Here is a 25,069-nt window from a genome sequence, read left to right on the forward strand (position 1 = left end):
CGGCTGTAACAGGCTTGCTAGCTTCAGAGTTGACCACCCTTTCTTAATGATGTCCATTTTTTTCTGGAAAAGTCCGTCTGGAAAATAGCTTTGTGAACAAATCTGCAACAGAATCCATTTGTTTTTGCTTCTGTCGGCCATTGTGGGTGGAGTTTGCGATCTCTGGCTGCCTCGGGTACTGCTTTGGCCCGCCTACAAGCCAATCATAGTTGGTGAAAGCAATGACGTATTCCAGCCAGCAAAATGCTAATGCATATGAAAAAGAATTGTGGGGTTGCCAACTAAAAATCTGATTGGTTAAAAGCAACAGTCTAGTTTAATGCAGCAGAGCCCGCAGAACTGATTGTGAAGACTTTGAGGCAGATCTGATCTGGCAACAAATAATGGCTGAAATGTGATTGGTTAAATGCTTCAATTAGAAAACACACATCTGGAAGCAGTGCAACCAGGGGGAAAAGCAATGAATGGAAGCTAACAGACCATTTGGAATAATAAGTATTGATGGACAAAATATAATGATTCAAATATTTCTTAGGCCAGCAGAGAAGGCCTTGAAGGCCCTGACGGCCCACCACTGCATTTTATAGTTAAAAACGTGCTTTAGAAAAAACGAACATTGGTCGATCTTACAACGTACATGACGTTCGCGCCCGCACGCGTACAATGGTTCCTGCAGAGCCACGGCGTCCCCATGTGGTCATTTACAAACCAGGGCGCGCGTACGGGAGGAGGGGTCAGTGATTTCGGCTGGGGCAGAACCGGGACAGGGGAGTGAACGGACGGCTCTTCTGCGGCAAGTAAACCCATGTTCAGGACTTTATTTCGATTTATTTCCGTTTCTTCCCCCACTTTTTGTGTGTTCTTTAGTGAAATGAGAAACTAATCCACAGAGGACAAACTGCAAAAGATTTTGGAGTTGGAAATATTTCGGGTGAGTCGTTTTTTTTTCAATGTGCAAAACTTCCTTTTCATCTCTTCTGCTCTTTTCTCCAGCTTTATTGTTTGACGTTTTAGATGAACAGAAATGAGGTTCGTGTGCTCGCAAAACAAAAGTTCATGCGCAACTTGATTAGGTGGCTTAAATTCCATTAACCCCTTGCAATGGCTCCTTTATCTCTTAACACGCATGCTGGTTTTACTTGCATGGAGATTTTTAAAAAGTATAACTTTTCCTGTCAGTCAAGAAAGACAGCGACTCCTGCATCCTTTTTACTTTATGTCCGCAAGAGGGAAACACAATGAAAAACTCCCGAAGAGGAGTGACGCATAAAAGTGTGCTGGGCATAGCATTATTTCTCCTCTGTGATTCGGGGTTTGTATCTCTATTTTAGACTTCAAATGTGAAGTGTTTATGTGCTCCGCTTACTTCACTAGATTTCAAAATACTATACCGTATTTTCTCACATATAAGCCGCCCTCGCGTGTAAACCGCACCCTTAAAATGGCCTTAAAATCATTGAATTTTACAATTTCTGATTCACAATTTTCACCTCCATATTCATGGTTTTAATAGGGAGTACAAATGTGTTTACTTTGAAGGGAAAATTAAGAAAAATCATCGGATGTGGTATTTCTGAGATACTGTATAAATAAAAAGCACATTATTAGGGTCAATATCATAAGGAAGGAAGTTAGTAATTCATCCAGTAATGGTTGTTTTCTTACTGGAAAACAGAAAATAACCAACAAATAGTAAATGTTAATTTGCTGACATCTACTGGTAAAAAAGAGTATAGCAACGCCTTAAGTCTTGTGCGCATAAAAGCAGCACCCTTGATTCAGTCATCATTTTTTGGGGTACAAATATGGCTTATATCCGAGAAAATACGATACTTATTTATTGGGGCGGCCCGGCGGCTTAGTGGTTGCAGCTGGGATACGCTGCAGCACCCCCTGCTACCATAGTGAGGATAAAGCGGTTCAGTACTTGTATAAAGACAATGTAGGTATTCAAGTCAATTAAATAGTAATGGGTAACTGTCTGATAGGATTATCCTGTCAGACAGTTTGGGTGAGAGACAGGGTTTCAGGTTTTTGATGAAGGTCACAACACAAAGTTACTGAAAAGGAAAGCCAGGCAGAGGCGGAAAAAAATGTGAATACGGCCTGAGCTTAGCAAGAACAGGCTCATTTAGTGGAATGGAGCATGGGGTTGATGGTGGGGGGTTTTGCCGTCAGCTTTCTTTAAAAATGATGATGTCAGAAGAGTAAAGGAGCCAGCAGAGGGTGTGTGCCTCAATAGAAACTGAGTACAGGATTACCTCGAATTTCACGGACAATTGGATTGGATAATTTTATTCATCCCGTAGTCTGGAAATTTCATTGTGACAGTAGCAGGAAAAGGCATAGTTATAACTTAGACAGTACAGGCCGCAAAGGCCGCAGAACAACAAAGCAAAAGCACAAAGTACAAAGCAAATCAAAGTAAATGGGATCATTAAGAATCACCAAATCAAATCATTAAGACAGAAAAGCAGCAAAACACGAAACAAGCAAGAGTGGACGGAGCTACCGCCACCGGCTGACACTTGAACGCCGCCATTTTGGTTGCAGCAGCAAAAACGGATACAGACTCAAAAGTTGGACAAAAACTGGAACCACACACAGGAAGTCTTCCACAAGATGGGGAACTTCTGCAGACTGTGACCGAGGTAGAGAATATGCAGAGTCACTCTTCCAAGCTTATCCGCACAGTTCTTCAGTAGTCTGGCCAGACATGGCCGCAATAATAAAACAAAACAAAAAGTAGGATCACCCCTTATTTCTGCCATACCTACATGTTTTTGCGTCCATAAATATCAAGAAGTGTGGATATTGAATGTTACACAGTTACTATGTAAATGGATAAATATATTAAGTATTGTGGCAGCCCGGCGGATGAGTGGTTAGTTCGTCGGCCTCACAGCACTGGGGTCCTGGGTTCAAATCCTGGTCGGTCCACCTGTGTGGAGTTTGGATGTTCTCCCCGGGCCTGCGTGGGTTTCCTCCTGGTACTCCGATTTCCTCCCACATTCCAGAAACATGCATGGTAGGCTCATTGGACACTCTAAATTGCCCCCTAGGCTTGGGTGTGAGTGTGCATGGTTGTCCGTCTCCTCCTGCCCTGTGATCGGCCCACCACCGATTCAAGGTGTCCCCCGCTTCTGGGATATGCTCCAGCAAGCCCCCGCGACCCTAATGAGGAAAAACGGGTTCAGAAAATGAATGAATGGATATTAAGTACTCTATTAACCGCTGACAATAGCTCTTCTCTGCTTAATCTTAATCCAAAAATGACAATGAGAGTGCAGATCATGATTTAGTGTGCAGGTTATTGAGATCTTTATTAATACTCAGGTAAATCTTCTTCGTCAGATTCGAGATGTGTCAGCAGGAGGAGCTAGTGCAGTAGGTTTTGGCGCACAAGGAACATGGTGATGGGGAGTTTTGACCGCTGTTTCTTCTTTGTCTAAATGTGGTTTTGCACGAGGACATGACACCGCCAAAACGATTGCCATATGCTATGTTGTCATCAATCTCTGGGACGCTTTGTTTCAAACTGAGCCATATCGAAAATTTCTTGCCGATTTTTCAACGTACTAAAACCACGTTCTTCATCTTTATTGCCCTCACTGTTTTGGGGGAAATTAAACTTCCACTTCGCTCCTCCGTGCCATCCAGCTGTCTTACACACTCAGAGAGCTCTTATTTTCGGACAAGGGCAATGGCGCCCCCCGTATTGTCGCCCAGAGCTTGCACTTGGAAACATTTCTGGGCAGTTACACTCTAAACTCCGCGACCCTGATGCTCGTCGTCATTCTGCCCGCCCAGAGCGCTTTATTTTCGGATACCGGAGTGGGCGTCCGCCACAAGGTAGCTCAGGGTTCGCATTTCTGATAACATCCACCCTCGCCGAGGCTCCCTGCCGTCCAGTCTGCTCAGAGAGCTCTATTTTTGAATAAGAGTGAGGGACTCCGCCCGGTGCCTGCCATTTTTCTTCTCACGAGCTGAGTTGAGTGACGATCCCCTGTCTTCCTCCATTTTTCTCAGTGAACATTTTGGATTTGGATACTTAATGTAAAATACTGCGATAGAGTGAAGCCGCGAAATGGTGAAGGACGACAGTATGTATTGGTTTTATCATGGATGGACAAGTTCCAGCCGGAGGCTGAAGCACAATAACTTGAACATATAATATACTTAATAAAGTAAATATCTTACATTTAGCAAACATCTCAAATTAAATGGAAGAGCTGTCGGCGCTTACCAGGCCGGAAGCGTAGTCGAGGAGTTCCGCCTTGCTGCTGTTTTCTTCAGCTCCAGACTACTGAGGAACTGTGCGGATAAGATTGGAAGAGTGACTCTGCATATTCTCTACGTTGCTCCCAGTCTGCAGAAGTTCCCCATCTTGTGGAAGACTTCCTGTGTGTGGTTCCAGTTTTTGTCCAACTTTACTTTTTGAGTCTATATCTGTCTTAGCAACCAAGATGGCGCCGTTCAAGTGGCAGCCGGCGGCGGTAGTTCCGTCCACTCTTGCTCGTTTTGTGTTTTTGCTGCTTTAATGTCTTAATGATTTGATTTGGTGATTCTCAATGATGCCATTTACTTTGATTTTCTTTGTACTTTGGGCTTTTCCTTCGTTGTTCTGTCTAATCATCCTCTTGCTACTGCCACAATGAAATTTCCCGAATACGGGATGAATAAAGTTATCCAATCCAATCCAATTATCCGTGATATTCGAGGGATTACTGTCCTTGCCTGACTAAACGTGGGATCGTGTCAGGTAACAAAACGACCTAAAAAACACCATTGTCGGTAATAAACGAATCAGTCAAAACAGGCTTTGTTCTTGTTTTTCAAAGCATGACGACGGTTGAACTTGTTGATTAAAGCTGGCTTTACCATGAAGCCAGCCAGCTGCATCCCCACACATGCGATCCGTGTGAACCCTGGCACTATCAGTTAATTTTTGAATAAGAATGCCCGGTATCCTCGTCCAAAAAACTTGTCGCTGCCTGTTGCGGCCGGGGCCGTGTCGCGGGGCAGACCTCGCTCGCCGCTGTTCAGCAAAGGGGAGGTGGCATGCCCACCCCGTTTTCGGCTGCCTGCGTCTTAGACGAAGCTGGACGCTTCGCATGCATTTTCAGCAGCAATGTAAAATCCAAACAAATTTGGGATTGACTCAAAGTATTCTCTCTCCACGATAACGTAAGCGATGCGAAACGCAACACGGTGGAAACAAGAAAAGGCTTCGCGCCGTGTTTCACAGCTATTTATAGTTTTTGGCGCGCCCATTTTTCCTCTCTGGTGTTTACTTCTTTGGCACTTAGAGCCTAATAATTTCAGTGCCGAAGAAGAAACAGTGCCCTTACTTCCACCATTTTCCATCTGGTTTATGTGCTATTGGTGTGTTATGTTGTTATCCGGACATTTCATCGCCGGACACTTTGTCGCCAGACAGTTCGTCGACCGGACATTTCGTCGACGGACAAGTCGTCGCCGGACACTTTGTCGCCAGACAGTTCGTCGAACAGACATGTCGCCGGACTATATGTTGAATGGATATTTAGTCAAAGGGCGTTTTTGTCGAACGGTTGCTTCCTCGCGAACGATTTTTTTGTTGCATAAATAATTTGTTGAAAGCGATCAACCAGGTAATCTCTCTCTCTCTCAAAATTATAATCACCCTAACCTTAACCACTAACCTTAACCACTATCCCCTAATCCTAACCACTAACCTTAACCACTATCCCCAAACCCTAATTCTATGCCTTTTCTTGCTACTGTCACAATGAAATTTCCCAAATGCGGGATGAATAAAGTTATCCAATCCAATCCCCTAGCCTGCGACGATTTAAAGAAAAAAAGCCTATCTATGGTCATTTATTTTGAGGAATTCTAACTGATAGACAGGTGTGCAAATACTGATTAGCAGCGGTATTACGCAAATAAATCGCTAAAAAGTCATACATTTTTCTTTTTTGGATTATCTCTCTCACAGTGGCCATGTGCCTACGATGTACATTTCTAAGTGAGAGAACTTGCAATACAGCAAGGTGTCGAAATCCTTTAGTCATTTTTATTAAACAAATTAAAGTCTTAGTATACTTTTAGCCCGCGACGAATTGTCTGTCGATGAAATGTCGCGACGAATTGTCCGTCGACGAAATGTCTGTCGGCGAAATGTCCGGTCGATGAACTATCTGGCGACGAAGTGTCCGGCGGCGAATTGTCCGTCGCCGAAATGTCCGGTCACGGTTATGTTGAGTTATCCATTCATTTTCTGAAGCGCTTATCCTCACAATGGTGCTGGAGCCTATTCCAGCCAACTATGGACACCGTGAATTGGTGGCCAGCCAATCGCAGGACACAAGAAGACAAACAACCATTCACGCTCACACTCATACCTAAGGGCAATTTAGAGTGTCCAATAAGCCTACCATGCATGTCGTTGGAATGTGGTAGGAAACCAGAGTACCCGGAGAAAAAACCCATGTAGGCCCGGGGAGAACATGCAAACTCCACACAGGTGGACCGACCTGGATTTGAACCTAGGACTCCCACTGTGAGGTCGATGCGTTAACGACTCAGCCACCGGGCCGCCCTACTGTAATAATACTTTAAATTATAAACTTTAATTATGAAAACTAGTTCACAAAAAAAAAACCTTAAACACAAAAACCAGGGAAAATTACAAAGTGACAACTAAGACAAAGAAACCAAACCTTACATGGAAAACAGTATATAACAAGTATATTACACAGGGGGCACGAGGAGCATTGGACATGAACGTAGAACAGTTACAGGTCTGAACAGGGCAGACAAGAACTCACAAATACACAGGGTTTAAACCAGGGGTGGGCAATCCGGTCCTCATGGGCAGGGTGTTAATTACAAATCTAACTTTTGGCAGGTTCGCATGCGTTCATTGTTTTATTCAAAACCGTAAGTAAGTGATCACTCGTGACCTCGTATACATTTCAAGATGAGCAGATAAATGCTTTTATGCTATAGTTATTTGAAATCACCGTGCACCGCTCTAAATCCTGAGCGACTAACAACCATCAAAAACGATCAACCACATGACTAGAAGCACCAAAAAATGATAAACTACGGTCAAATTGTGGAACTCGTATGGTGGCTTGAAGGACAAAATCATACTAAGTTACATTTTAAATGGGAAAATTAAAGCATTTTTTAAACAGGAGATGACATTTTAACCAGCAAAGGTGCTGGTTGTTCCAACCGATCCAACACAGTAAGTTTAATCAGTAATTTTTCTGTTGAAACAAGAAGCACCTGACTGCAATCCACTGATTGCACTTTTAGGACACCAGATTGGTGCATCGATTGTAACTTCAATCTCAGAACTGTAAGGCGGTGTTGCTAACCAGTCTTCTACCTCATCTTATTAATTGTTCGTATTGTTGATTGTTAAATTGACTTGCTTATTAATCCAAGTTGGTTGGCTCATTTTGTGTTTTGTTGTCTTGGATGCAACAGAACGGAGAGGATGGAGGGATTAAAAGTCATTGCATTGTGTCTTGTTTTTGGAGCCCTGAGCGAAGCCCAGGTACCCGACTGTCTTCGTAAGTGAATTTTTACATAAACCCATAGCAGTTGGATGTTGTGTACTTAAAAAAATGAACAATATTCTTTATTACATCCTTTATTAATTACACAGTGCTATTTACTGTCTGCCTTCTACCCACATCAAATGGTAACACAGAACTTACCTGTACCCCTTTACTCTTCATTACATTCCAGAGAAAAAAGTCTGTCCTATTGATGTGTATTTCACCATTGACACATCCGAGACCATTGCCCTCCAGGAGAGCCCCCCTGGATCACTTGTGGAGAGCATTAAGGTTTCATCGCTCTCATTTTATCTCATATAATGACAATAAAAGCATTCAATTAAATTCAATTGCCTGTCTCACAACAACCACTATCCATGTTTCAAGGTTCTCGCTTACATAACTGTACACCTCAGCTAAATGCTCCCCTTATTAATACAGACGCTCCCCTACTTACGAACATTCAACTTACGAACAACGGTACATACGAACATGTCTGCAAATTGCGTTTAAGTCCAAAAATGTTCGCAAGTCCAATTTTGTATTTCGCGCCTTTTTCGGAGTAGTACTTCTTTCCGCCGCTAATACCGACGCCTGGCGCTGTGAGAGCTCAGCTCACCCAGCATCTACCTTCTTCGTTGCAATGCGGAAGTGCGTGAATGTATCTCCAGTGTGCAAAGAACCTTTTTCATTTGTATCATTAAATATCTCATGCATCCAATATTGAATATGGTTGGTAAAAAGCTAAAGGCTTCTATTGCGGGAGTTGCAAGGAAGAGGCAAGCCATTTCATTTGAAACGAGTGGCAATAATAACGAAGCTTGATGCGCGTGAGAGTGGTGAGCGTTTCACGGGCATTGAATCGTTCGACCGTCAGTACCATTTATAAACAGAAAGATCGAGCAGCAGGACCCAAATATTGAACGTTGCACAAAGTTTGCAAATCAATTGAATGATGCCATACAGTGCTACCGCATCATTTATGATGAAAAAAAGAAGAAAACTGTGCAATCGTCATTAGGTCGCTTCTTTTGGCCAGTTTCTAATACATAAATCTCTCTCTCTCTCTACAGTACTGTACATATTCTTTCCATTTTATTAAATGGTTTTTTTTCAGTACAAACCAATGTGTGTTACTTATACAAGCCTTAAACATACAAATGCACTTATATAAACCTTCAATATACTTATATCGGCCTTAAACATAAATTATAATACAAAATATAGCACTGAATCAACTTACAAACAAATTCAACTTATGAACAATCGCTCGGAACCAATTGCGTTCGTAAGTAGGGGAGCGTCTGTAATTGCAATTCCACTTATTAAACGATTACAAACCGTACAAATGCAACGCGGCACATATTTTCACACACACACACATAGGGCCACCGAGCCTCCATGTGGTAAATTCGACAAATTCAAAACAAAAAAAATCCAGCAAATTAGGACCTAAGAAAATCAATGTCAATATTTAGAAAATACAAGTCCGATGACATTTGACATAGGCGCCTTTTGCCATAGCCACTGGCGAGGGGGAAGGCGCGAAGGCGTCTGATTGGTCAGTTCCGCTTCATTTAAAAAATTTCTGCGAAATTTTATTGGTTGCCTCAACATTCTAACTCGGTTAGGTCGAACGCACATTGATACAAATAAATTGAAGGAATGCCTTAATTTCTTACATTATTTCCGTTTGATTTATTGCATGCATGCAATTATATTTCAGAAGTGAAACTAGCTTTATTGGCCTAATAATGGAAGAGTTGCAATATGCATCAAAATTATATAAATATCTGCTTTGAAAGTGGAGAGGCTTTGTCACCCAAGCAGGTGGGCCCCTCTGCGTGTAGTATATACATAAACATACACTATACACACTATTGCATTGGTGCTAATTTCATATATTTATTCAAATCAGTGTTAAAACTAAAAACACTCTAAAATGCATGTTGGAATGTTCAATTCAAATGCCCAGTGGTATATATTGTGCTAGTCATTAACTCTCTAATTCTATTTAATTTAAATTATGGCTCTAAATTTCTTGTGCTGCATGTTTCTGCTACAGATTTTCACTGAGCAATTTGCAGATCGTTTAGAAGCAGCCGAAGTTCGAGGAGCAGTGCAAATCAGCTGGAAAATTGGTGGACTCCACTTCTCCCAGCGACAGAAAATCTTCAGCCCCTTTGCCGCCAAGAATGATTTTATCTCTGTAAGTTAAAAAAACACTCCTTTATCTTACTGTAATTCATTCATTTTCCATACCGCTTATCATAATAAACATTTATCTAATTTGCTTGGAAGGTTTGTTGATGTTTTAATAGTGACTACAGAAATCCCTTGAAATATCGCGGATCACCCTATTATTACAACCATACTACATGTTTTCGCGCCTATACAGAATTACAAGTACACAAGTACAATTATCCAGAAGTGTATTTATTAAATTTTTCAGCTAAAAGCATATGAAGTCTGTAATGTATTAATATCTAAATATAAGCTATATATAAAAAAATGTAAATACTTTAAATACCGTACTCAGTGAAAATAGTTCCTCTCTGCTTGATATAAGTTTTAAACCACCCACTTCCACTTGCGAGTTTCAACAAGGATTTTGACATTTTTATGAACTTTTTTATTATACTTAAGATTTAAAAAAATGTGATGTACTGAAGCTGCCAATGTTGAAGCCACGAAATGGTGAAGGATCACGGTACTTTACATTGATCCCCAATCAATGCAAAATAAAACATGTTAAAACCCTGAATCGTAGCATACAATCCCATTGGAAGAACCAGCATCAGTTTTACAGCTGAATGCTATGAATATTTATTGGCGCAACCAAATAAAAATTGCTCCAGCTTCCTTCCAAAAGTTAAATGGATGAGGTTTCAGCACCTCTGCAACCCTTGTGAGGATAAGCGGTACGGAAGATTAATGAATAAATGAAACCATTTCCTGCAGAAAAATATGATTGGAGTTACAGTTAATTAACACAAAAGAGCTGAGGGAAGTAGCTAGGAACAGGTAAGCCCAGCTTTGCTTCTTCCGCGATCCAACCTTAGCTAACCAAAAGAAAATGGATTGATAGATGGTCATGTAGTGAATTTCTAACAAAATACATATCTACCCCTGCTTGTTGTTGGATAATTAGACACTTTGATGTTTCCAGGGTGTCAAGAGAATCGTCTACCTTGGTAATGGCACTTACACGGATTGTGCCATTACTAACATGACTCAAGAAATGCTGAGCTCACCCTTATACACGAGCGCCCTGAAATTTGCTGTGGTTATCACCGACGGTCATGTGACTGGAAGCCCCTGCGGCGGTATCAAAGAGGCAGCAGAAAGGGCACGTGAGAAAGGCATACATATTTTTGTGGTGGCGGCATCCAAGAATATTGATGAGACAGGACTGAGGGAGATTGCCAGTCGGCCAGCAGCGGTCTATAGGCGCGAGTTCCTGGCTGTTGATCTGAGCTCTGGAAGGGCTGTCATCCAGAAGGACACCATCGACCGCATTATTAAGACTATGGTGATTAAAACACATAACCACAAATGTAGGTACACAAAGAGCAACTGAAACACCCTTGCTAACGAAACCATGTTCCATTTGTTTTTGGTCATAGATCCATCAATCATTTGTGGAGGTAAGAAAAAGACCAATGATCAAGTTTTTCAGAATGAGATTTAAATTATTTCTCTCACCACTTCCTATAGTGCTACAAAGTGTCGTGCCTAGAGACGGCAGGACCAGATGGTGTAAAAGGCCACATAGGACAGAAAGTGAGATTTGCAAACATCATTTTCAATTATTTGTTGTTCACAAAATTTTACACTTTTATCTTTGCTAACTGTTCCTCCTTTTTGACTTTAGGGTGCTAAAGGAGACAATGGTGTTCCAGGTCCAAAAGGACAAAGCGGTCGTCCAGGTGACCCAGGTATTGAAGGACCCATTGGTCAGCCTGGAACAAAAGTAAGTCACCAATTGTATACAAGCCATTAGCAGTATGATAATGTGAATTTTTCAATATTGCTGATTTTCTGTTTTTTTTTTTTTACCTGTGTTCAGGGAGAACCAGGGTTTAAAGGTGAAAGGGTGAGGATTAAACATATTTTTATTGTTCAGAAATTAGTAAATAATAATTGAACAGTTAAATATGGACCATGACTTGTTCATTTACAGGGAGAGCTGGGAACTCAGGGTAAAAAGGTACATATTTCATTTTATCCAAGATTAGTAACAGGATTACGTAGCCCTGTGTCATTTTAAGTTGTGATCATTTGGTTTTTTTTTTCATGGGATCTTGCGCTTCTCATCAGGGTGTAGCTGGCATTCCAGGACGGAATGGGACAGATGGACAGAAGGTGAGACTACTTTTAACTTGGATACTATTGGATTTTCAGCACCTAACACAATTATTTTTTTGCAAAAGACTAGCAAAATAAGTTATTGTTAATGTCACATTACCTTTTCTTGTAGGGTAAAATTGGACGAATTGGTGCTCCGGGCTGCAAAGGAGATCCGGGAGACAGAGTATAAGAACATTATTTCTGAATTCTGGAACAGGAGTATTTTCATCTCTCTAAAAAATGTTTGGGTATAGGGTTCTGATGGTCACCCAGGAGATGTTGGTGAACGTGGTTTTCCTGGAACTGCTGGAGATAAGGTATACAACCCAATCTCCTATGATGTCATCAATAACACGTAGTAATTCTTTGCATATAGGGAGATCCTGGACGTCCTGGAAGATCTGGTCCCCCTGGAATTTCAGGTGAAGGTGGGCCAAAGGTAATGAAAATGAGAGAGACCTAGTACATAAACGCTTAAAAATACATTGAGTGATGGAGATATAATTTCTTTCAAAAAATGAATAAAACCCACTATGCCATGTTCACAGGGTGAAAGGGGAAGTCCTGGATCGCCTGGCTTTCCTGGAGAGAAAGGATCTGCTGTAAGTATGCTGAAATATTACACCCACACACCCCCAAAAATTGATTCTTCATGCTTACTTATCATGCCATTGTTTTTAGGGCACCGCAGGACTTCCTGGAGCAAGAGGAGAGCCTGTAAGTACAGCCTGTTGTTTTGCTTTCTTTCTTTTTTCTTTTTTTCTTAAAGCTGATCAGGATTTTGCACTGTTTTTATGGTCTAGGGACGGCGAGGAGATTATGGAACTAAAGGCGAACAAGGACCAGATGGTGTCAGGGGAGACAAGGTAAGCCTTTCTGTCAAAGCTGGGTTGCCTCGACAATAATCTTCATACAGAGGAAGCAGCAAAACACGTGGTAGTTTTGACTCCCGGCCGAATGGAGGTTATCTGGAAAGGGAGGCCCCATCTCGACCGCTCTCAAAATGGTCGCTGCTCGGTCCGCTTCCTTTGTTCTTGGCTAGCCCCCTTGGCTAGCCCCCACCCTTCCTAAGAAGGGGGCGAGCGGACGGACAGAGCCAGCGTCCACTTCGAGGTTCCCCAACCAGATACGCCGTCCGCTCAGTCGGTGATGGTATTTAATAGAAGTTAGGCGGAGACAAACTTTAGGCGGGAACACGAAAAGGGGTGTGTATATACAAAGTGATGACAGGCCTTGACCTGTAGGTGTCAGTAAAAATTCTATTCTAGTTACTAAATTCATAAGAGTGCAGAAGGGTGCAAGATTAAATATAAGAATACAATTCATATTTCACACTTTCAGACCAAAAAAACGTTCAGATTTCCCACTCATTGTAGTTACAGTCTTCCCTCGATTATTGCAACTTCACTTCTTTGTGATTTTTTTCTGCTATTAATTATTAAAAATAAATAAATGAAATTATTATGATTTATATTTTTTATTCCATAAAAAATTTGAAAATCAACACTGAAACTTGCAAGCAGAAGCCACTCCCCTGTCTTCCACTTGCAACTAGGACTCAGCACTGAAGAAAGAAAAGTGTATAGTTATAATAGGAGTGACCTTACTTCGGGATTTTTCGATTATCGCGGCGTGTATGGTCTACATTAACCGCAATATTCGAGGGATTACTGTATATATCTTCTTCCTGTTTATATTCTTCGGGCCAGGAAAAGAACATTCTTTATAGTGGCTCTGGTTTGCTTATATTTCTTTCTTAATAATCAGTGAAACACATTTTTTCTTAATTTTTCCTACTTCACAGTAAATGTGTGTTACACCCTAGGTTTCTAGGCAATCTGTATTTATGAATTATTCCAAATAATGTATTCTCCTCCATTTTCAGGGTGAAATGGGATCTGAGGGTGTGAGGGGTCTTGCAGGTGAATCAGGAAACAAAGGGGCAAAGGTGAAAGGAGCTTCCCAAATTATTTTAAAATACAAACAATATCCTAGCCCATGATTTTGCCAGATTTTCAATAATCTGTCATCTAAACAGGGGGACAATGGTCTTCCAGGCCCCCGAGGACCACCAGGTGCACCAGGAGAGACTGGACGAAATGTTGGTTAAAAGACATACGTATTTGGGACTTTACAAAAAAAGGTGTTGTGTAACTTATTTTTTTTTCTCATAGGGTACACGAGGTGATCCAGGAGATGCTGGACCAAGAGGTGATCCAGGACAAATTGGACCCAAGGTGGATGTTTGTCCATCTCAACGTCATTTTAAGAGTAACATCACATGATGAGTGTTTTAATTATTACTTGACATCAATTTAGGGAGACCCTGGAAGACCTGGCTTTAGTTATCCTGGACCAAGAGGACCATCGGTACGAAAAACTAGGACGTTCACAACTTGAGGTAGATGTACCACAACATTTCACTGCATGTCTGTAGGGTGAGCGAGGAGAGAAGGGAAATCGTGGACCTCGCGGTGGTAGAGGAGACTGTGGTGCTAAGGGTGATCCGGGAACAAAAGGGACATCAGGAGAGCCAGTAAGCATCTTGTGTTATGTGAAGTCTTTATGTGGTGCAGGTGTATGTGATAACTTTTTCTTTAAAAAGGGGGAACCAGGACCTCAGGGTGAAGCTGGATCTAGAGGACCTAGAGGAGACATTGGTCAAGATGTAAGTAAACAGAAACTGCATCAAAATAATAAGAAGGGCCGATTTTTTTGTGATAGCAGGCTACGTTACCTTTGGTATACACTCATTTGTCGGCTGGCCATCCATGATGCAAATTTCCCAACCATCGCATGCCCAATGTGCTCTATAGGATTGAGATTGGGTGACTTCGAAAGCCATTTAAGTACAGTAAACTAATTGTCTACAAACCAGTTTGACATTATCATTGTCTACAAACCAGTTTGACATTATTCAACCTTGACGAGTTGGCTGTTATGTGAGTTTGAGTTTGATTTATTTAATAAGGGACAGCACATATTAATTAACCTTTTTTATATTCAGGTTAATGAACATATATGTCAGGGCACTCGTATGTCGAGGTATTACTGTATTCTATTTGAGGGATGCTTGGTGTTAGTTCTTTAACAGAGTTTATAAAATAATAATCAAAAGTTGTAGCTGTGTCCCTTGGATCACGGATTGTTTTCTCCTTCAATTGTAGTTCCTTTATTTGTTTGCGCTTTGAAGTATTTCCTGCCAGTTTTTAAATATATTTCTAGATCTCTTTAGTGTTTCCTTTCGTGGTGCTAATTATGTTTATGAAGTGCTTTGAAGTATTTCCTGCCAGTTTTTAAATATTTTTCTAGATCTCTTAAGTGTTTCCTTTCGCGGTGCTGATTATGTTTATGAAGTGCTTTGAAGTATTTCCTGCCAGTTTTAAAATATTTTTCTAGTACTAATTATGTTTATAAAGAAATTTGATTTTGCAGTTTGAATTTCTTTTATTACTTTGTTTCTTAGATAAATAAATGTCTGTCTGTCATTATTACTTTTTGTTTTAAGGGATATTTTGAGAGCATTGTCTTGTTTAGTTCAGTCTAGTTGGGAGAAGCCATCAGAAGATGGGTACACTGTGGTCATAAAGGGATGAACATGGTCAGTAGAACCGTTGATACATATGTTGGATCTATCCATATACATTCAATGACTTCGAATCAGAGGAAGCACACAGAGGCAGCAATGATGAGATTTTCTGGCTTCAGCTGAAGGAGGGACAAAGAGGCTAGGGCTGGAAGATGTGTCTATCTTCCCGCCTGACCAGCTTGAATCCCTGCCAACCCCCCACAGCTTAGCTCATTTTATTAACTAAGATCACGTGACACAGAAACGGGTGGTGGTGCAAACTTTAGGCGGGAATACATGAACAAAGAAATGGGCGGTGTCATAGTAGATGACGCGCCCCTAACCCATAGGTGCCATTGCTGTAAATTTCCACAAGGCCACGTCTGTGCAAAATTCTATTCTAGTAACTAAACTACATGAAAGTATAAAGAAATACATTCCATATTACACAACATACAACATCCATCATGTTGTTGACTCCAAATTCTGACCCTATCATCAAGATGTCATAGCAGGAGAATTCTGCTTAAATCACCTTTCTTTCCCTTCCTCATTGTCGGTTTGAAAAGCAGCAGATTTTCTTGACCATGTCAACTGTACATGCCTAAATGTATTGAGTGGGGGAGGTGTGTCTAATAAAGTGATCAATGTATGTACTGAGCATTGAATTTGATTTCATCATTTTTCTTCAGGGAGATTCAGGACCTGAGGGAGACCCTGGCCTTACTGTAAGACTATTATTTCATCACTTTAATTCAAATCAAGTGTAAGATATGACTTACTGTAAATAATGATGCTTTTTTCCCAAAGGAATGTGATGTCATGAATTACATCAGGGAAACATGTGGCTGCTGCGGTGAGCCTACAGTGCCACACATGATCTCATTAGGATAAACAAACTGAACTTCACATCCTGAAAGTCTGTTTCTGTCTCCAGATTGTGAAAAACGGTGCGGTGCACTGGACATTGTCTTTGTCATTGACAGCTCTGAGTCAGTTGGCTTGACCAACTTCACTTTGGAGAAAAATTTTGTCATTAACACCATCAATCGATTGGGATCCCTGGCCAAAGACCCACAGTCAGAAACAGGTACTTAATCCTTTGTTTGTCCATAGTTTAAATGGATCCAACAACATACCTCTCAACTTCATTTTGTTTCCAGGCACAAGAGTAGGAGTTGTTCAGTACAGTCACAGTGGAACTTTCCAGGCCATCAGGCTCAACGATTCCAAAATTGATTCACTTGCTTCCTTCAAGGTCTTACTCAAATCTGACATATATTGGTTTCACGTCATGCCTCTAATTGTAACTTCACAAGTCCTCTATTTACATGCTAGCCCTTCTCACTAGAAATTCCATCAATGAGACGAGGATATTGACAGAGGAGAAGGGTCATATGTTTCTAGAGAATCTTTCTTATGTGATGTCATCTTATTGAGATGGCAACTACTACTAAATCTCAACATTTTCTCATCTCATTTTCTGAACCACTGGTCCTCGAGAGACTTCTAACTCCGTTCTCAATGGTTAAGCCGTGATTTTCCCATTTTAATAATTGATTCTCAGCCCATAAAAGTAATTGTTTTGAATCAATCAATTATGAGAACAGTTCTTTGTAATCGTCTAGTTTGTCACAGCTCTGTGAGATATGTAATTTCACATTATTTCCACTTTTACGGTTTGAATTAACAATATCGTCCAACAATCGAGCATAAAATCCTGTCACAGGTGATGCTCAAGCGGAGCATGTTATCGTGTATAGCAGTGTTACCCAACCTTTTCTGAGCTGCGGCACACTTTTTGCATTGAAAAATCTCATGGGACACCACCATCCAAAAAATTTTTCATTTAAAACTATGTCGCCTATATTAACAATAGTCATTCTCATCAAAGGTTTATCAGCAGGAATCACATTAACCTACAAAATTATTCCGAAATCAAATTTTTCACTTTGTCTAATGTCACCAAAAGTTGATGTCTGCTTACCCTGAACAACTTCCGGTTAGAGTGATGCAAAAATAAGTTTATGACTTTTCTCCAAATATTACTTAAATCTTCTAATATTAAGCAAAAAAAAATTGTGCTCACAAGACTTTATCGCCAAAAGTTGATGCCCTAGAAACCAAATAACTTCCGGTTCATGTTAGAGAAAAATAAGCAACAAAATTACCGTTTCACAATTTTTTTTTCCATTCATTCATCTTCCATACCGCCCATCCTCGAAAGGGTTGTAGGGGTTGCTGGAGCCTAACCCAGCTGTCCTCGGGCGAAAGGCAGACTACACCCCAGACTGGTCGCCAGTCAGTTGTAGGGCACACAGAGAGACAAACAACCATCCGCACCCTCAATCATACCGCCACCAGCTGGAATAGAGCCCACGCCTGCCCGCAACAAAGTCAGGCTAGTGAACCAAAACATCACGAGGGGGCCGTTTCACAATTTGAATCTTGTAATAGTATAATCTATAATTTACGTTCATCCTATTTAGATTTTTAAACTTGTAATAGTTCAATTTTTAATCTCGTTATATTCATATTATTTTTTCTCTGAATATTACATTGTATGACTTCTTGCAATTTCCCGTGGCACACCTGACCACTGCTCACGGTGTGCCACGGCACAGTGGTTGGGAAACACTGGTGTATAGACATGATGTGTCAATCTTTCTTTCTTTCTTGAGCTCCGTGGCAGAGGCTCCACCGAACTCCTGAGACCGACTCACCAAACCCCTAGTATTCAATCAAACCCAGGTTAAGAACCACTGCCTTAGACACTGACGTGACATTGTCAAGGACACAACAAGAAATGATCAAACAAAGGAGACTTAAATACACAGACATGGGTTAATGAGACATTGATAACAGGTGGATGACACACGAGGCAACAGATAGGCTTACACATGGGGGATGCAACAACACGTGAAAGCAATGGACCATGACAACGAAAAGTTATATTGAGGGGAAAAGCCAAGACTAACTCAACACAAGGGTGGCCCAGTGAACAATTGGTTAGCACATCGGCCCCACAGTTCTGAAATCAAGAGTTCGATCCCCTTCTTCTGAGGAGTTGTAGGAGGAGCATGTTCTCCGCAGGCTTGCGTGGGTTTTCTCCAGGTACTCTGATTTCCTCCCACATCCCAAAAACATGTTTGGTAGGCTGGTTAAACACTAAATTACCCCTATGTATGTGTGTGAGAAGTAATGGTTGTCTGTCTCCTTGTGCCCTGTGTTTGACTGGCCACCAATTCACAGCGTCCTCCGCCTGGTGTCCATAGTTGGCTGGAATAGGCTCCAGCACCCTTGTGAGGATCAGCGGTTCAGAAAATGAATGTATAACTCAACATATTACACCAAAAACACATAAACCAAACAAAACCTTTCTATTGGGTTAACCTTCCTGGTTGATATAGATCAGGGGTGGTAAACTATTCCACAAAAGCCCGCAGTGGGTGCGGACCTTCGTTCCAACCTCTAAAGAGGAAAGCTTTCCACGAATCTGGTATCTTAGAAGTGCAATCAGTGGATTGCAGTCAGGTGCTTCTTGTTTCAGCAGAAACCCCATTGGTTAAAATGTCTGTGCTTGATCAGTTGGAACAAAAACCTGCACCCACAGAGGTCCTTGAGGACCTTGAGGATTGACCACTACTGATATTATTTTGTTGTGATAAAACGGTACTGCCATTTAAAAATTTCTGACAACTGCTATGTTAGTTTCCTTTCTTCCGAGAAATGTTAGCTATTTATGTTTTTCTCCACTATTAGAAATCAAAATCGCTATAAACTATGCCCGCAAGTTCTTCCACGTCTCCAAAATACATCTTCCCTGTGTTGTTTATGTGTTTAACATTATGTTGTCTGGGCTTTGTGTAGTAACCCAGAGCCAATCATGATGAAACGCCACTGGCAAACTGTACGTCGTGCAGCAGTGGCAGACAATAGATGGATTATGTTTGCTAAAATTCCGGCAAGGCGCGCTACATTTTGCACATTACTCTTGTGAAAATAAGCAGAGTGGAAAATGAACAAATGAAAGAATTTTAGAGATAGCTGCGAGTTCTGGGTAAGCATGTTTCTACTTTAGAGGCGCTCAACACTTTGTTTGTATTCACATTAAGGATGCAGTAAAGCGCATGGAATGGATTGCTGGAGGAACATGGACTCCATCTGCTCTTAAGTACACCTACGACAATCTGATCAGGGACAGTCGTAGAGCCAAAGCCAACGTCACCGTGGTTGTTATCACCGATGGACGCTTCGATCCTAGAGATGACGATTCATTGCTCACGTACCTCTGCAGGTGATTATCACGTTCGGAATGTGTTTGGAGATTTCACATCAGCATTTATGCTCTAACAAAGATTGATCCAATAAGTTGATTGGGTATCTGCTTGTGTGTGTGCAGTGATCCTACTGTCGATGTCAGCGCTATCGGTATTGGAGACATGTTTGACCAGATTGAGGAGAATGAAATTCTGAAGAGTATAGCCTGCCAGAAGGATGGAAGGGTGCTGGGTGGTAGGCGATTTGCTGACCTGATGGCTGCGGAGTTCATTGACAAGATTGAGACGGTCCTCTGTCCAGGTACATGGACATAAACAAGTCACAATGTTTTAATTGTGGATTCTTGCTAATTCTGTGTCTGTGCTTGATTCAGATCCAATTGTTGTATGCCCCGACCTGCCATGTAAGACAGGTAAGCTTTTTGAACATGTTGAAAATAGGATAAAGGACATTTGCATCGCAATTGTCCCTTTTTTCTTTGATTTGATTGATACAACAAATGTTCAACATCAGCAATCTGAAAAAAACAATGTGTAAACAATCCTTTGAACTACTCTATCTTAAGAAAAATGAAAACCATCTCAGTGCAATTGCAAACATTCTTGCTCAAGTTTCAAAGGCACAAAATCCTTCATGTGTTGCCAAAGCAATTTACCCACATACTATTAGGTAAACTAATTTAAACAAATCATTTCTATATTGAGTAATATTACCTAAAGTGAAAGTAGTTTTAATTTAATTAAGAATTGTACAATTGTATTCAATATCACAAGACCCTTTACGATGCTCATTGACACAGGTCATTTTAGTTTTAAAGTGAGTGTAGTTAGTGTTCAACTCAGTCCACATTCAGTATTATTTTCTGCGCCATATTTGTGGGACAAATCCAGGTCACGTCCACCTGTGTGTAGTTTCCATGTTCTCCGGGCCTGCGTGGGTCTCCTCCCACATTTTAAAAACATGTATGGCAGGCTGATTGGACACTCTAAATTGCCCGTAGGTATGAGTGTGAGTGTACATGGTTGTCCGTCTCCTTGTGCACTGCGATTGGCTGACCACCGTGTCCCCCGCCTCTGGCCAGGAGTCAGCTGGGATAGGCTAAAGTTGTTCAGAAAATGAGATGAGATTAGATGTTTGTCGGACCCTGCCCACGTTGCATTTGTACAGTTTTTAACCGCTTAATGAGGGGCATTCGAAATAAAATAACGGATAAGGAAATGCATTTACTTTTCGGGGGGTTTCGTAACTTGGATCTTTTTCGTATCTCAACTCACTCATTTGCATATAAAAAATAGTAACTTGAACTTTCGTAAGTAGAGGTATGACTGTATGAACTTTACAACAAGTGTGAACTAGATAAAAAATCTGATCAGTGTTTTTGTTCCAGAGCCTGCTGTGGCCAGCTGTGTGCAGCGGCCAGTGGATGTGGTATTCCTCTTGGACGGTTCGGAGAGGATGGGACTAGAGAACCACCGTCGGGCCAAGGAATTCATTGAGAACGCAGCTCGGCGCCTCACCCTCGCAAATGGCCAATCAGATGAAAGGAATGCCCGTTTTGCATTGGTGCAGTACGGCAGTCCAACAGAACAGCGAGTAGAGTTCCCACTCACACACAATCTAACAGTGATTTCCGACTCGCTGGCGGAAGTGACCTACATGGACTCTTCTTCTGCTCTGGGCAACGCAATCATACATACCGTCAACAATGTGGTTTATCGATCAGGCCCACAGGTAAACAAAACACACTTACATTGGCCGCCAAGGACTAGTCTGGCATCTTGCCTCTCAACAGTGTTGGGAAATTTCATGTTCTAAACAAAATAGTTCAAGGTTCAAATCACAAAGTTGTTCATTTGATTGTTCGTAATTGAAGTTTTAACTACTAAATTTATTGTTCCATGATTTTTAAAGTATTTTCCCTAGATTAGTGAATAGCTGGAGTACCATGAGTTTTCTCCGGGTACTCTTGTTTTCGCCCACATCCCAAAAAGATGCCGGGTAGGCTGGTTGGACAATCTAAAATTAATGAATGAACAAACGAACGAAAGAATAAAATCTATCATGCATATCTACTCAATTAAGCTGAAAGCCAGTCAACACATGGCATCACGGTAAAGTCAAAGGTAGTATTGATGATGAACACCGTCAAATGGGGATTCAGTATCTTGCACAAGTATACAGTTGCGGTCAAAAGTTTACATACAGTTGTGAAGAACATAATGTCATGGCTCTCTTGAGTTTCCAGTTATTTGTACAACTCTGATTTTTCTCTGATAGAGTATTGGAACAGATACTTCTTTGTCACCAAAAAACATTCATGAAGTTTGGTTCTTTTATGACTTTATTATGGGTGAACAGAAAAAAGTGATCAAATCTGCTGGGTCAAAAATATACATACAGCAGCGCTAATATTTGGTAACATGTCCCTTGGCCAGAATTGGTGCAGTTCAGTTAAATTTGATGGCTTTCTGACATGGACTTGTTTCTTCAGCATTGTCCACAGTGGGGTTTAAGTCAGGACTTTAGGAAGGCCATTCGAAAACCTTAATTCTAGCCTGATTTAGCCATTCCATTACCACTTTTGATGTGTGTTTGGGGTCACTGTCCTGTTGGAACACCCAACTGCGCCCAAGACCCAATCTTTGGGCCTCACCTTTTCTCATGGAGATGCAAAACACACTTGACTCTGGACACTGACACCTGTGTTCCAGCAGCTTCTAACCAACTCCTGACCAATTTTCTTTCAGCAGCAGGTGATAGCTTGCGTTTTCTTCCTGCTCGTGGCAGTGACAAAACAGTGCCATGCACTTTATACTTTCAAACAATTGTTTGCACTGTTCCTCTTGGGACCTGCAGCTGCTTTGAAATGGCTCCAAGTGACTTTCCTGACTTGTTCAAGTCAAGGATTCGCTTTTTTAGATCCATGCTGAGCTCCTTTGACTTTCCCATTGTAGCGTTTGTAGGCGTTTGCAACCAATGAGCCCTATTTAAATGGACTCAGAGAAGTCACCAGCTGTAGTCGCTCATTATCACTCACAAGGAGTTAAGAGGCCATGCTATGAAGCTCATTTCACTGACACAACTTTCTAAGTCACCAAAATTGCTAATTTGTGTTGTATTTATATTTTTGACCCAGCAGATTTGATCCCTTTTTCTTTTAACCCATAATAAAGTCATAAAAGAACCAAACTTCATGAATGTTTTTTGTGACATAGAAGTATCTGTTCCAATCACTCTATCAGAGTTGGAGAAATAACTGGAAACTCAAGAGAGCCATGACATTATGTTCTTCACAAGTGTATGTAAACTTTTGACCACAACTGTACATCAACTGGCTTGTGGATACATTAGGACCTGGAACCCTTAACTTTCAGGTTGAGAGACAAACACTGCATAACCAAAGTAAAACAGCTGCTGTTATTCATCAGTACAGACACAGGCAAAATATGGTGCAATGAGCTGCTGGAAAAAATGATGCACGACCATGTAAAATAATGTAAAATATGGTCAAATTATGGAATAACTCGTTAAGTAATTTATTTAAGAAAAAACTGCTGAATTCTATCTGCCACATCTTTTCTCATTGCTTTGATGTATAACTATTTTGATGTTCAGATTTTCTCACCATAACAGCATAACTTAATCATTATCTAAAAGCTGAACTTAGGAAAATAGCTCCTATTTGAAGATAAAGCTTGACTATTTTCAATGTGCGTTGCAGAGGAACCGCTTGGCTCGTCGCAACGCAGAGCTGGCATTCGTGTTCATCACTGATGGTATTACATCCAGCGAAGAGCTAGAGGAAGGAGTGTCCTCAATGAAGCGAGCTGAGGGTATTCCCACAGTAATCGCCTTGGGAAGTGACACAGATGAGGAAGTGCTACGAAAAGTGGCGCTTGGTGACATGTCGTCAATCTTCCGAGGCGATGACTACACCATGTTGAACAAGCCATCGTTCTTTGAGCGTTTCATCCGCTGGATATGCTAGTGAGGAACTGTTATGATGCTCAATGGCATAGAATTTGAATTTCTAGAATGAAGGAACAGTCCTTCAGTGTACACGTGAACATGAACACACCAAAAACAAACCAAAAAAACACTCTATGAGCATTATCATAATGTAAAGCACTAATACAGCTCAATGCCCCACTGCTATGAGTGGAGATTGTTTTACAAAATAAATTCAAGTTGGGTAAATAAATGTTTTTTCTAGTAGGTTCTATTCATTCTAAGTCTATGGTCAGCTGAGCAAGGCAAAGGAACTCATCAAAGATTTTTATGGAAGTAATTGCAGACTTTGTTTTGAGGTTTTTTTCTTGCTCACTGTTGACAAAATATAAGTATTTACAAGAATGGTGATAAACTATGGAAAAGGTCAAAGCCAGTAGCAGTTCTGAGAACATTTTACACTATATTACGTAGTATATGATACAACATTTGTAAGGCGAATGAAGACAATCTTGCATATCCATAAACATAACACAAAATCATCCACAGCCATACAAATCCCAAACCAACATCTGTAAACATGAAATCCAAATAATGCCAACTCCAACTGTCTCTTTTTTGTTTTAAAAATGTATGTGTGCTCGTGCCTAGCATTGTCCATGGTTTCGATTTCAACACTGCAAGTTGCATTGTACAATTAGGATAGCAAATTTCTTAATGTCCAACAAATGCACCCTTCAGAAGCAGTGGACAGTAACTGTCACACCTCCCGAACTGAAACGTCATTGTTATTATATATAGTAAAGGAGGACATTTTGTGGCATATGTAAACCTCTTTAAAAGACCCTAAATTATTATTTCCATACAAGGGGGGCTGAGTGGTTAGCGCGTCGGCCTCACAATAGGGAACCTGGTTTCAAATCCAGGTCGGGCCATGTGTGTGGAGTTTGCATGTTCCCCCCGTGTCTTTTCTCCAGGTACTCCTGTTTCCTCCCACATTCCAAAGACATCCATGGTAGGCTGATTGGACACTCTAAATTGCCCCTTGGTATGAGTGTGAGCGTGAAGGGTTGTTGGTCTCCTTGTTCCCTGAAATTGACTGGCCACCAATTCAGAGTATACCCGCCTCTGGCCCGAAGTCAGCTGGAATAGGCTCCACCATGCCCTGTGGCCCTAGTGAGGATAAAGCAGTTCAGAAAATGAGATGAGATGAGATGAGTTATTTCCATACATTCTTGAATTGTTTTTTTTCTTCAAATATATCAGCAATATTATTACTCGGTGCAGCATCTTCAGTGATGCTGACACTACATCGGTCCATCGTAGTGTAGTGAAGCTCTCTGTTTCCCGATTGATCTACATTCCT

The 25,069-nt window shown here is 41.1% G+C and overlaps 1 protein-coding gene across 1 annotated transcript; it reads left to right on the forward strand.

Moving 5' to 3' along the window:
• Window positions 1-743: 743 nt before the first annotated feature.
• col6a2 (collagen, type VI, alpha 2) lies at window positions 744-23,956 on the forward strand. Its single transcript, XM_077615423.1, has 32 exons — window positions 744-931; window positions 7,483-7,568; window positions 7,747-7,847; window positions 9,622-9,765; window positions 10,726-11,088; window positions 11,183-11,203; window positions 11,274-11,339; window positions 11,431-11,529; window positions 11,626-11,652; window positions 11,740-11,766; window positions 11,877-11,921; window positions 12,037-12,090; window positions 12,161-12,223; window positions 12,283-12,345; window positions 12,455-12,508; window positions 12,588-12,623; window positions 12,710-12,772; window positions 13,792-13,854; window positions 13,945-14,007; window positions 14,081-14,143; window positions 14,226-14,276; window positions 14,344-14,442; window positions 14,512-14,574; window positions 16,167-16,202; window positions 16,285-16,330; window positions 16,412-16,564; window positions 16,638-16,732; window positions 19,590-19,771; window positions 19,877-20,055; window positions 20,129-20,167; window positions 21,143-21,486; window positions 23,477-23,956. Exons 2-32 carry the CDS (start codon window positions 7,493-7,495, stop codon window positions 23,741-23,743), a joined length of 3,045 nt encoding a protein of 1,014 aa, XP_077471549.1. The 5' UTR covers window positions 744-931; window positions 7,483-7,492; the 3' UTR covers window positions 23,744-23,956.
• The last annotated feature ends 1,113 nt before the right edge of the window (window positions 23,957-25,069 follow it).

Source organism: Stigmatopora argus, chromosome 12, assembly GCF_051989625.1.
Source record: "Stigmatopora argus isolate UIUO_Sarg chromosome 12, RoL_Sarg_1.0, whole genome shotgun sequence".
In the NCBI taxonomy this organism is placed as follows: domain Eukaryota; kingdom Metazoa; phylum Chordata; class Actinopteri; order Syngnathiformes; family Syngnathidae; genus Stigmatopora; species Stigmatopora argus.